Here is a 14,344-nt window from a genome sequence, read left to right as displayed (position 1 = left end):
TGTTGAAACTTTGATCGATAGCTGATCGATAAAGAAAATAGGATTGGAAAACTTTTGATGAAAAAATATGTCACACAGATAATGCACTTGTGTTATAGTTATATAGATATTGTATATTATGTAAGTCTTAAAGAGAGTGTAGATACATTCGTAATATTATAAATTATAATCTGCACTAATTATTACATTAACATATAATAATACTGATCTCACGCACACATATACTCGTCGATATCTGTCTTTTTAGGAAGTCGCAGTCATGCATTTTATGTGTAAGACTAGATATATATATTTTTTTTCTTATTATTCAATTATTTCCTAACTATTTGTAATTAGAAATTTCTTGCTAATGAATGTATATCTATGTTTTAGCCTTCCTTCTAAATAATCTATATTAAAGATATTCAATAATTATCATCGACAAAAGTATCATAAAAGCCAGCACGTTCACCGCATTTATACATCCTCCGGATCTTCAGAATGTCCTTCTTACTGAAACCTTCTCTCTGACCGAGTTTCTCTCTGGTGTTACCCTGGAAGATTCCGCCAATAAGATCCAAAATGCCACCGTCTGGTATACTCTACGGACATACACAGACATACAATCATTTCCAAAACGTGCATGTTTCTTTCTTAAGTTTCTTTCTTCAATCGATAATAGCGTGACTGAAAAGCGACAAGACAAAGCGACAAGAACACTTGTAACGATGATATATTATAGATCGTGCTTACTTTGGGCACGATGGTTTTTAGTTGATTATTCTTGGAGAAGGCTGTCGACGAATAGTGCATCACGCTGCTGTAATCATAACCGACACCAAAAGCGTCAGTAACCTCCGCCGGGGCCTTATTGAAATTGTACGTGTGACCTAGATACATAATGCACATGATAAAGATACAAGGTAGACGATAATTTTAGTCAGTAATAATATCAGTGATGTCAATGAAACTTTGTAGCGGTATCGCGCATTAATATCGAGACGTTCTTATAACTTTGAAAATAACTGAAAAATTTATAGATTTTCAAAAAAACATGCATAAACGATTAAAAAGAGTACATTCTAATTTTTTAATCAATATATGAATTGAGCCTCGATTAGATCTTTATCTTAAAAAACTGATTCGGATCTTTAATCATAGAAGAATTTATTAAGATAAAAAATTATTTTTCAGATAACTTTGTTTGTCTGTCTAAATAATAATAAAACAAGAGAATATATACCCGGCGAAATATTCTGCCACAGAATATTTACATAGCCATCTCGGTCATATCTGCTGTGTTCGTGCAAAAAACCGACAGCGTGCATTAGCTCATGTATTACGGTGCCCTTTTTTGTCAGACAACCGGGAACCTGAAGATTCATATCCTGACGACCGCCAATCCTGCCCACGCTGCTCCAGCATCCGCTGTTGCCGGCTGTAATTCTGATGTAATCGTTTTCTTCGCCCGTATATGGCTTGAATCTTATACACGTGTACCTGTGATAATCGTCCATCGCGTCATATATGATTTTTTGTTGCTGTGCATCTGTGAGACATAAGTTTCATGAAAAAGGTGAGAAAAATAAAAAATTATAAACAGTATAAAGGAGATCTTCAACATTCAGCAGGCACTCGGATGTAATAGTTAAAATGTCAATTTTTTAATCTTTAATTAATAATTGAAACATGCGCTATTATTTTATCATCACGTAAATCTTTCTCTTTGCAATATAAAAAAATACCGAGTCTTATATCACGGGATGTTTAGGAGAGAATCGATAATTTTACTCACCGAAATAAGGACTGATGACGAAGGGAATAATGCCTTTGGGCCATCGAGCGGAGACCGCAACGAGGCCGCTTCTTCCGGTGATCCGCGGAAACAGGATGTCTCCTTCCGCATACTCGCCCAACTCCTCGGGATTCACGTCCATATCCTTATGCCACTTTGCCACCCTCAATCCGGTCTCGTTGCTTGGGAACCCGTAAAGGGAACTGCCGAAATTTCGGAGATGAGCGATCAATCCGTCAGGACCGTCGGCGACGTTGTCGAAGACGTCCCGACGACGAAACGGCCACGCATCGACGTCGATTGACGACATCGTTAAAAGGACGAGCGTCCACGCGAGAGTGATTGACATTCGACTCGACATGATCGATTAAATCAGGTTCATTCGCAATCTTATAACGGCAGGCGCGAATGCAATGATACAATTCACTCGAATATTGTATTTCGGTCGTTTTTATACGCGCGCCCAAGAAGCTCGTGCCCCACCCGCGCGAATAAAATCGTCGTAGGAAGCGACTCCGGAAGTGATCGGGGCCATCCGTTGATAACCGTGGACTTTGGGCGAGTTCCGATTTGCGCCCGGTATCTCTCTGATACCGCCTCGAAGGTGCGACATCAAGAGCCATCGAGGTCATTGTTATATGTGAGTCATTAATCCTTTCGACACGGCGATTATTCTAAGAAGAGATCCAAGACTTTTTCGAATTTCAATGACTTAGATAGATTAACAATTACCGTCGATGTTGAAATTTACAAGATACAGGATTAGAATCGTGCCCTTTGCTTAAAAGAAGATAATTATGCATGGAAAATAATTAACTTTTAGAGATGTTTAATTCATGATCGATTTGGAAAAATTCAAAAGATGAATCTCTTATGAAATCGAGATGTGGTGGTCTCGATAAATCGTATTCGGATTTTTATTCCAAGTAATAAAAAATTATAGAAGCGTGAAAGACGGAAAGAGACAATGGAGTTTCGTTCGTTTCTCTTCTCCCGGAGGAAGAACCTGTTTTAGGTAATCGACATTGCCACCCGTAGTCAAGTACATACATCTACATAATCGGAGAGTGGCATATTACATTAGCACATTCATTTCATAAAGTCGGGATTAATATCTCGCGCTAATCATTCACATGCAAATTCCACCGAACAAACATTTGTCATCGAAGAACCTCGGTGGTACTAAGGAAATACGATCTCGAATAGCCAAGGTCGTCGGTTTCAATACCATTCGTATATCGCAATATCACTGCGTTGAATAAAATATCCTAATGCGAGATATCGCGAGACCGTTGTCAAGTTTTTACGTGGTTTTTGCGTGCTCGAGAAATAACGGATAAAGTACCGAGAAAGTACATGTTTAATTCCAGGATTTATACCATAATTATCTGCGCGACAAAAAATGAGCGAATTGAGCAAAAAGAAATTATATGCGCTGAATAAGAATGTGCGTATATGCAGTTTATAATTCGATCAAAATTTTGCAACCGTTTACATTTCTTCCTTATCATTAACGACTAATTGTCTATTATTAACTTACGAATGTCCCATAGCGTTTAATTACATACAGATACGTAGCAGGGAGATTAAAGAATAGTGCTCTACAAAAATTCGACTTTTTGCTATCCAAAACCAGTTTGAAACATATCTAATAGGACTTTTTGCTATCCAAAACCAGTTTGAAACATATCTAATAGGACTACAATGAAATGTCAGGAACTCGTTTTCCCTTTTCTATTACAAGAGATAATTTTCGGGCGAAATAAATAAATCAATTTGTATATCATTTACATACAAGTTGTTTCTTCCGGCGTTTTACATTTTATATATATATGCTATTCCTATCTCGTTCGCTCTAATTACATCGTGGAATGTCTACAGCCGGCGAGAAAGAACGGAATCTGAACGTAAAGGTTAAAAGGATCCAGTCGCGTTCTCCAATTTATTGAGGAGGAAGATATATAGGAGGTAAGACAATTATTCAAAAAATAAAGGTATTGCAAGATATATTTGTTTTTCGACTTTTAACAATGTTCTGTCACGTGGCGTTATAAATAATTTTTATACAGTTTTATTATAATTTTTACAACAGAGCATAACTTGATATATGATATTTTATTTTAAAGATATTTTATCTCGCGAAATAGAATATACGATATATAGTTATGAAATATAAATGTAATTACAAAATTAATATAACAATATAATCAAATTAAAAAATACATAATAATATAATACATAACAATAATATAGTACATAATATAATACATAACATATAATATAAAATATAATATATAATACAAAAATTATTACATATTTATATATATATAAAAAATTTATACATAAAGTACTTTATTATATTACACGAAAATATTCGAAATACGTACAATGCAAAATTTAAAAAATTTTAAATTGAATATAACTAATAATCTATATATATGGCGACCAAAGAATCTTTAATAAGTTTATTAATCGTCTTTTATTAAGAAAGAGACATACTTGGAATTTTAATGTATTTTGTAGTTTTTTTTTTAATATTCCAATGGTGCGAAAAGATAAATGAAGAATCGATGTACCCAATAATTAAATTAAAAAGAAAATCGCAATTTAAATTTCGCATAAGTATACGATGAATAAATAAATTGACCGTAATAATAATATTTCGTTACCATATACATGTGTAATTTCTTTATTAATCGGAACACGATGTGCGCCCACGCAATATAATTATTATCGTTTTATGTGACAGTAAAAATATTGCGACATTAGAAGCGCATTTCATAATCTGTAAATATAATACGCGAAATATATAAATGCATGAGAAATCGCGGATGCAGAATTTAATGTGCTCTATTTATTTTCAAATACGCAATTTTATATAAATTTCGCGATCAAAAATAAGATATATATCTTATTTCGCAGATAATTACAAACAGGCTAAACTTTAATAAGCTTTAAAATAATCCTTAATACTTTAATAATCTGTAAAATAATTGCGTTATCGCCACGTTCAATGAAGGATAATTGGCCCAACGATTAGACCAGATCAAGATCCCTCTGCTGAGTGATACGCTGATTAATATTTGACAGAGAAAAGAACGATCCTAAAAATTGAAAGCGACTTCAATTTGTCTTATTTCTATTTCGGATTCCACGGAATCGATCCACAAAGGAAAGTTAAGTGATTCATTAAACATCAGAAGTCCTGCTACAGGAAGAAACGAATCCGCGATCTTCCTGATTGCTCCCGATAACAGTGATTTTAACAGTGAATTAACGACTGTTACCGTTGTCATCATTTTTAATACATGAGATTACAATTCGTGTGAAAAAAAAATACGTCCTTCCATTTTAGGAAATGTTTATCTTTATTAAAAATGATTGGATATAACGATTTCTACGCACATGTGGTTACAATCAAATATATTTAAGGAAAATAAAATACATGCACTTTTATTATTGTTTGATTAAATATGTGAGTACAAGTAATTTTAGGGTACCAAATATGCTCGAGACAAGTCAAACCTGCAGCAGATTTAAAAAGAAATTCAATTCGAATATTTAACAACTATTCAAAAGAAAAATTATCAATCAATTAATTACAGTAAAATTTCAATTTGCAGACATCTTGCTGATATCAGAGTACCCATTCGATTTGTCTCGAATTTTTTAATTACTCACATATTTACATTATATTTATGCATTCATAATATAATATTAAGAATAATACACAAATGAGCTTTTTTCAAATGCATATATCATAATTTGTACACATGTATTTTATTACACATGCATATATTCTTAAGCTAATCGTAGCATACATTATATATATATATCTTCTGAGGTGATGGAATATCCAATGCCTGTAAATGGTTTCTAAAGAAACCAAAAATTAAGTTAATTTAAATATAATTAATAAAATATATCTCTTTGTAAACACAATTTTTATCAAAAAAGTTTGTAAAACTAATTGTTTAAATTTATTTGATGAACAAATAAAATTGATCTATTATATCCATTTATAATCTATTATTAAATATTTTTATCATTAAAATAATACTGATGTTAATACAGAGATTAATGGAAGAACAGTCTTAACAAAAAGAAGAAAATATATCTTCTTTTAAAGTATATAATTTAAGAAATTTGATTTAAAAATTTTGTGATTTGATTTCAAACAATACATGGTGATCGTCGTTAAATTACTGCCAAAAACATTATTTCCAGGAACTGCCAAGAAAATCTGCGTTTAATTTCCAACTCTGTAACGGAAATTTCTAATTTTTAATGAGACACCGAACTAAGCGTTGCAGATAGATCCTACAAAAACCGAGAGAAATAACTTTCCACGATGAAGATCGCTTCGATCCCCCGCCAATACGAATCGCGCATTTGCTAACGTTCACCTGACATGAAGAATAGCGATAAGGTTCCTTCGCCGAGGCAGTGATCACGTCTAAAAACGTAGAAAGAACGCAATTGTTTACAATATAATTTATTATATTACAATTATAATTTATTATAAAACCGTTCGGTAAATATTTATTGCGACGCGAAATTCGCGAAATTACATTTAAATAAAAAACGATAATCACAGAAAATTATTTTTTTTACCGATTTTAATTTCCGCGCGTGATCGATAATATTTAATCATTTGCAATATTTTATTATCGAATATACTTGTGTTTTTGTGACATCAAAAGCGCGATTGACAAATTTTACGAGTAAAAAGCTAATATTTAATTATTGGATTAACATCGATACTTTTATTTAATACTTTTTATATTATTATATTATTAGAAGAATATTTTTGACGATATTTGCGATTACGAAATTTTTAAATAAAAATAATCTTTTGGTATATAAAATAAGTTATTCAATACTTGAGTAATCTTACAATAAAAATGTTGAAATAAAATATATATCAAATATGTAATTCAACAAATTTTGTTATTTTATTCTCCTAATTTCGTGTAATGTACAATAATTTTTTTTTACATTATTACAATTTACAATTTATATACAGATTACAATTTATATACAGTTGTACAGAAAATTATGGAAAATGAAAAATAATATAATTACAATGTTAGATACAATTTAATAATTGATGCTATCAGTATCAATATAAGAAATTGCAAAATTTTTATTATTTAAACTGATTAATATAATATATGCGGTATAGTTTCAAATAAACTAGAAAAAAAATTATTTAAATTACTATTTCTCAAATTGATATTATTGAATAATTTGATATTATTGAATCTCAAATTGATTATTATTGAATAATTAGATACTAATAACATTTACGTTTGAACTTAAAATTATATAATATTAAAAAAAAATACAATTTTTAACAGAGTAAAATATTTAAAATATTAAAATATAAAATACTTAATGTAATTTATAAAAGATAAAATGTTAAATGTTAAATTTAATACATATTATACGTATAATAAAATGCAACTTAAATACATATTATATATTTAAGTTACATTTTTTACATTTTTCATACATTATTTTTTATTTTTATTTATAATTTTTTTATAATCGATTACAATTTATTTCAACGCTTCATGCATAATTTATTTAATTAATTTTATATAAAATAAAAATATCCCTAAAAAGTTTAAGTTCTTTTAATGCCCTAATATAGTCTGTTAAGGCTATAAGACCTAACATCCGTCAGGATGTATAAGCAAGGAAAATAATTCCTTCTATTGCCGATTATTGTTCGGCAATAAGACGACTAATAATTTGTTTACGATCGTACAATATTACGATCGTTTTTTAGACGTGCATGTCATTTAGTCGTCAGAAATCGCAAAATATATATTATCATGCATGTATAGAATATAACTAGCATGCATCTTAACTCTCGGTTGGTGGATTATTAAAAATCTATATCTTTAAATCTGTTTTAAAGCTCATAATGGAAATAAATATCTCATGTATATCTATCATAAAATTGCAATAAAAATATCATCTTTATTTTAGAAATATTTTCCTTGCTACTTTAATTTTGACACAAAATTAATATTTCTTTTTATAAAAGTTTAAAAATAAATTTACAATTTAGTATAAAATTTTATTTTAGAAATATAGAATATAAATACATATAAAAGATATTTTTTTATGATTTAAAATTCATTAAAATCTATACATGCGTCCCGCCGTCCGAGAATTAAAAGCAACGGATTTATCTACATTTACAAATCCATTGCTTCAAAATAAAAAGTTGTCACTCACCGGCGCTCACTGATGCGCTACAGCGGAGTTGATAGCTATGTTGTCTGTAACATACAAATATAAGATTCAAATTATAATTTAGCAGCGTAAATAATTAATATTTTAAGAAATTATTATTGTACGGATTGAATTTTATATTCGATGCGTACAATTATAAGTAAATATATAATATGAAATAATTTTCTAAATAATTAATTTTTAAATAGAAACTTTTTGTAAGAATTTTCCTAATTTTTTTAATTTAAATCATTCAACTAAATGAATTAAATTAATACGTATACACAATTTATATATAATAATTAATATAAATAATAATACTCACCATCAGGTTGTTCCGCCGGTGCAGGATGTCTTTTCTAGGCCTGCTCCTCCTCTCAGATTATCTGGATTGTTACGTCGATCTATAACATATAAAACATATATATATATAACATATAATTGCAATAACATCCAAAATAATTAATATTTCAAAAAATTATTATTGTATGTATTGAATTTTATATTCGATCCATATAATAATAAGCAGATTAATAAAATAATTCTATAAATTTTAGAAAAAAAGCATTATTAATAATTCTTTAATAATTCTTTAATAATTCTTTAATAATTCTTTAATATTATAAAAGCTTATATCTTTACAAGATTATAGCTTTTATTTAAAAATCTTTTTCTTCAATTCTCTCTTATTTAAATCATATAAATAAAAAATCAAATTACGATTAATTGTTCAATTTAAATTATAATAAATATATTTAATATTTAATATATAATTACAAATAAATGAATTACTTACCAGAAGGTTGCTCTGCTGGAGTCCGATGTCTCTCCTAGGCCTCTTCCTCCTCTCAGTCTTATTGTTAGACGCGCGATACTTAACGGCACTCCTGCACTCACGAGCGATATTTTTATCGCTGTTTTCGCATTTGATATATATGATATATATATATATATATAATTATATATATAATTATATATATGTATTTTCTTCAATTAAAGGAAAATTGGAATTTAATTCACAGAAATGTTAATGATAATGAGGAAATTGCTGATATATAATCATTATTAATAAAAGTACTGCTAATCTCAGTTTTCTAACAACGTTAATGTTAATACATATGACTGTTATTAACTCTTTTTTTCATTATTTATTTTTACTCTTGTATGCGTGAAATAAGAATAAAAACTGACCGAAAGATAAGAAATATGTCGAAATATAAAATATGCTGTGTTAAACTGAATCAGTAAAGATATCATTGATTAAGACAATGTCGAACTTTATGTTATTGATAGTTCGTTGCCGAAATATTTTACGTACTACGACTTACATGTATATATGCGTGGAATAAATTAAAAGTATTTTAAAGTATAGATTAATTATTTATTAAACGATTAATATCTCACAAAACTTTAACTATATGATTTTATCATTCGATTTTATCACGCATTCTCAACTTGAATTGTATTTAGATTAAAAAGTTGAATGAGAGAGATAAAACACATTCGAATAAAATACACTTAATCTTCAAGTATCGTTAAAGAAATAATTATTCTTATAAAGATCCCAATAAAACGATAATTTATAATTTTAATTCTTGTCATACACTTCTATTTTTAAATCATTACGTCAAAAATTAAATACAAATATAATTAATTAATACTCTTATAGAGCTATTCTTTATAAAACTCAAAATAATTCATTTTGTAAAACTAAATATTACACGCAATCAATTTTTTATCTTTTAAGAGAGATTTATCTCTGATATTAATACTTTAATTGTAAAACTAGCAAAAAGCTTTTTGTCAAAGGGTTGTTTTATCCCCTAGACACGCGTATGGACACGTATAAAAAAATACGTGTCCCTTATTTTTGTCTAGAAAACAACATATTAAAAGTTCATCAAAATCGGAGAGGAACACTTCCGTGCCTACACTTGTGAGATATATTTATTCTATATCAAAATATATATGTGCAAAATGTTAAATTATAGAAATATTTTAATTTATAGATTAATTATTCATTAAACGATTAAGGTATCACGTTATGCTAATTATACTTGATGCTGCAATTCAATTGTTTTATTGCTTTTCCAAAGTTAGATTCTACAATACAATTTTTAGTTTTGCACTTCAAAAGAATGACTTTTAGGAAGCTATATAAATGAATAAAAAATTATGAAAGAAAAAAGAACACATGTACATAAAAGATGACTCGAAACGTTCGTTTATATTGCATATATTGTGACGAGTAATTTGAAATATACTATATAATTTGAAATATATTAATAATTAAAAGAAAGAGGAAGGTGTTTTCTTGTGCTCCAATTACCGCGCCTTTTACTGGCTCTTAGTTATCAATTGTTTAATTAATTTTTAATTATTATTATTTGAGCCAATTTCTTATTTTAATTTTAATATTTATAGTATTTAATATTTAGAAATAAACTAGAATATTTTTTGTGTTATAATTTAGTCTCAATGATGAATGTTGATGTGTTAATATATAATAATATTGGGTAATATATTTTAATAACTAATTATACTTAATAGATAGAGAGACCACAAAACTTATTTATATTAGAAATTTATTTAATATACATATACGAACGTTTTGCGTTACAACACTTGTCGACATTTCGTGCACGTAGCATGGAACACAACCCAAAATTGTGTGTTACCCACTGAAAACATTCGTTTGGCTTCGTAGTTCATGTTCACGTTTTTATGTTTATAGAGGATGCTTTCTAAAAGCGGACCATCTCTCGCGTTCTTCTCTCTGCCTGAATATTATCTTATGTACTTTCGTTGTTGTGTATTGGGTTGCATATTTCGTGCGCTTATTTACAAACATCTTTTGTCAAACGTCTTTTAAACTTCATTTAAATGAACCCCTATTAATTTAATTAGATTTCATTTCTTTTCCTCTAATTCATCAAAATCTTTCTTTTAATTTGAAAAAGAACCGTTTGCTTTTCCGTTTATTGTTGATCTTTTTTCTGTTTAGAAAAACTTATTCTTTTGTGTGTTTAGAGGAGCTCAGATGTGTTTATGTCTGTGTCCCTTTACGTTTTCTCTCGTTTGATCCAACACGGATACGTGTGTAACCTAAAGGGATTCGTCATCGAGATATAATTTGTACAGCGTAAGCGCATAAAATTTGCGAATAAAGTGAATTAGTGATGGAGAAATCAATAACATTTGAAGATGACGCGTTCGGCGTGGCCATTAAACCGGCAGCCGAGGAAAAGCACCATCACATGGTGTTATTAGGCCGGGGAATCTCTCGAGCGTTGAAATCTACAGGCACAGACTGGAATCTGTTTAAGCTACATCTTTTGAATTATTTGAGCATAACGCAAACAAACCTTCCGGGCTTGTCGATAGACATTGGGCTATTGACAGATCTTATGACTTTGATAGTGCATTCGAACAAGATCAGGGATTTACCGTCCACGATTAGCAATTTAGTTAAGCTGGAGGTGTTGGATTGCTCGAGAAACTTATTGATGCTTTGCCCAGAGGAATTAGGCGATTTACCCAAGTTGAAGGTATTGAATCTTGCCTCGAATCGTTTGTTGGCTGTACCATCAATGCGTAAAAACATCGCATTGACCGTATTAAATCTAGGGTCCAATAAACTTGACAGCTTTCCCGATGTCTGTTACGAAGAACTTGTATGTCTGTCGGAACTTTATGTCAATGATAATAAAATACAGGATATTCCACCTACTATAAGTAAACTTTCAGCATTGAAGGTCTTAGATCTCAAGTACAACTTACTTAAAGGTAATTGTTTAATATTTTCATTATATCTTTTGTATATTTTTTCATTATTAAGTGATAATTTCTCATATATTCTTAAAATCATAATATATAATTGTATTATAATACAGATCTACCAAATGAATTAGCAAATTGTGAGAAATTAGAGAAGCTGAATGTCGAATGGAATAAAATGGATGATGACAATCTAAACAACTTATGTTCCTCTGTTACCAATACAAAGAAAATAATTGAATATCTGAAAGCACATCCTATAAGAGAAAAAAAATTACCAGTGCCTAATAAGTATAAAACGAGGAATATTAACTTGTTCGTTTCTCGTACAAATCCATTATATATTCTAAGACACATATTAGAAATTAAGGGAGTAACAGATGGTGCAGCAGTAGTAAAAGTTAAAACAGAAAATGTAAAGAACGTCAGACCTTTCATAGCTGCGTGTATTATAAAAGATATAAAATTCACGGAGGAAAATTTCAAAAAGTTTATTCAGCTGCAGACAAAAACCTTTTATGAAGAAGGAGAAATACAGAGGAATAAAAACATGACTTCATTAGTGACTCATGATATGGAATTTATAACACCTGGTAAAAAGAGTATTAAAAAATATTTAATAAAATAATATTCATTTTATATTAATTTTGCTAACATACATTTGTTATGATTTAGGGGATCTGATATATACAGCAAAGCAACCTAAGGAACTAAACATTAAACCTTTTCCACGTAACAGGGTATACACAGGAGAAGTTCTGTGTAAAGAATTGCAACTAGAGGCAGAAAATGTACGCAAAATAACAGAAAAAGAGGAGTATCCTGAAAGATATGAATGTTTAAAGTACCTGAGAAATAAAACTTTATTTCCATGTCTATTGGACAATTCGCAACTGGCTATATCATTTCCACCTATCATAAACAGTAATACGACTAAAGTATCTCCATTCACTCAAACAATGTTTGTGGAAATAACAAGCACTGTAGGACAAGGAGCCTGCAAGTAAAATAAAACACACATGTTATCTATAATTTAAGATTCTATATAAAATTTATATAAAAAAATATATCTCAATTTTTTAGCTGTAAGAAAGGAAATCAATTCTAATACGCTATATTCTTTTTGCTCTCTTCTAGGATTGGATTGGATCAATTTTTGAGCGCACTATTAATCTCAGGTATTACCAATCCAACATTGGATGCTCAGGGTCGTCACCATATGATTGTTGAACAAGTCAAAGTAGAAGATGACCATGGAAATCCAATACTAATATATCCTTCAAAAGGGGATTTTTCCTTAGTAGAGATCAATGATAACATTCGTATGGAAATAAAACGACAGGATGGAATTCCATAATTGTAATTTCATTAATATTTTCGATCTGTTTTGCATTCTATATATTTAAAATTCGAAAACAAAAACAAAATTTGTTTAAGAAAAAAAAATGCGCCCTTGAAGGGGCCTTAATGTATTTCTAATCGTTCAAATATTCTCTCGGTGTTTTGATATTGTAAGAATTTCTTTATCATAGATTAAAATAAAAAAAAAATTTTGCATGTTAATGGTGTATTAATTATCGGTCATTCTTTAGAGCTGCATTGAAATAATTATAGCGGACGCATCCGCTACTTTCCGTTCGTTTTATCGCGCATCGATTAGAGGGGAGCGTTCGTACAGGATGCGGTGGTTATCCGCAGGTTCAAATATCACGGGCGGACCGCCAAATCTGCGGTTGCTGACAGCGACGGTGGCGCCCCGTTCCCTGCGAATCGCCGTCTCGGTGCGTGCCGGTGCTGCGAAAATTCTCATCTGTTTTTATAAATATTGTAACTCCGCTGCGCGTATCGCAGCCGCGTTTCCACGGGACCGAAGATCGGCATCGTTTCCTCGGCATCCGTCGATCGTACGCCGGAAAATTCGCCTTCCGCAGTAACCTGAGGATAAAGAAGAAAATCCACGACAAATTTTCCAACTTTTCCAACATGCGCGAGTGTTTGAAGTGATAACATGGCGCCGAAATTATGACTGGTCATGATGGGGGAATGAGCAATCTTTGAGGTTAGTACGTGATTTTTTTGACATTTTATATAAAGCTAGCGCATCGTTGCGGGAGTCGAATTTCTTCTCCCGTAGCTATTTTATGCTTTTCACGCATCCCTGAGCATTGATAATAACGTACGCGTGCGAATCTACCTGTCACGTATTATAATTAACATGTTGTTTTTGTATTCGTACAAGTGCTTCGATTACGATACATCATGCACGTCATTTTTTTTCACGTCGACGTTTCATATATATTTTATAGCATTTATTGTTACACTAGATCAATGAATTATTGTTTCTCCTATTCCTCCAAGATTTTTGATACATTTTTGCTTTTAAATTGATTTGCCTAGAAATTATAGAGTAAATATGCTCAATATTTTTTTCAGTAATGACACAGTTTAGAAAAAAAAAACATCTAATATATTCTTCTATAATTAATATACATAATAAAATCAAGATTCTCTTTATTAATACAAAATAAAATTGCTAATTTTTTACAA

The 14,344-nt window shown here is 30.0% G+C and overlaps 2 protein-coding genes across 2 annotated transcripts; one reads left to right on the top strand and one right to left on the bottom strand.

Moving 5' to 3' along the window:
* Positions 1-183: 183 nt before the first annotated feature.
* Positions 184-2,184, bottom strand: LOC145959606 (hatching enzyme 1.2). The gene is made up of 4 exons (XM_083078607.1): positions 1,775-2,184; positions 1,223-1,528; positions 733-869; positions 184-581 (listed from the first exon to the last, which is right to left on the bottom strand). The coding sequence occupies exons 1-4, from the start codon at positions 2,133-2,135 to the stop codon at positions 405-407; spliced, it is 981 nt and encodes a 326-aa protein (XP_082934733.1). The 5' UTR covers positions 2,136-2,184; the 3' UTR covers positions 184-404.
* Positions 2,185-10,863: 8,679 nt separating this feature from the next.
* LOC145959601 (leucine-rich repeat-containing protein 47) lies at positions 10,864-13,360 on the top strand. The gene is made up of 4 exons (XM_083078601.1): positions 10,864-11,806; positions 11,914-12,390; positions 12,473-12,800; positions 12,935-13,360. The coding sequence occupies exons 1-4, from the start codon at positions 11,200-11,202 to the stop codon at positions 13,152-13,154; spliced, it is 1,632 nt and encodes a 543-aa protein (XP_082934727.1). The 5' UTR covers positions 10,864-11,199; the 3' UTR covers positions 13,155-13,360.
* Positions 13,361-14,344: the final 984 nt, after the last annotated feature.

The sequence above is a fragment of the Camponotus vicinus genome, unplaced genomic scaffold (assembly GCF_025532165.1).
Source record: "Camponotus vicinus isolate PSW18456_S1 unplaced genomic scaffold, iyCamVici1.0 SCAF_1, whole genome shotgun sequence".
In the NCBI taxonomy this organism is placed as follows: domain Eukaryota; kingdom Metazoa; phylum Arthropoda; class Insecta; order Hymenoptera; family Formicidae; genus Camponotus; species Camponotus vicinus.
This window is presented reverse-complemented; position numbering and strand designations above follow the sequence as displayed.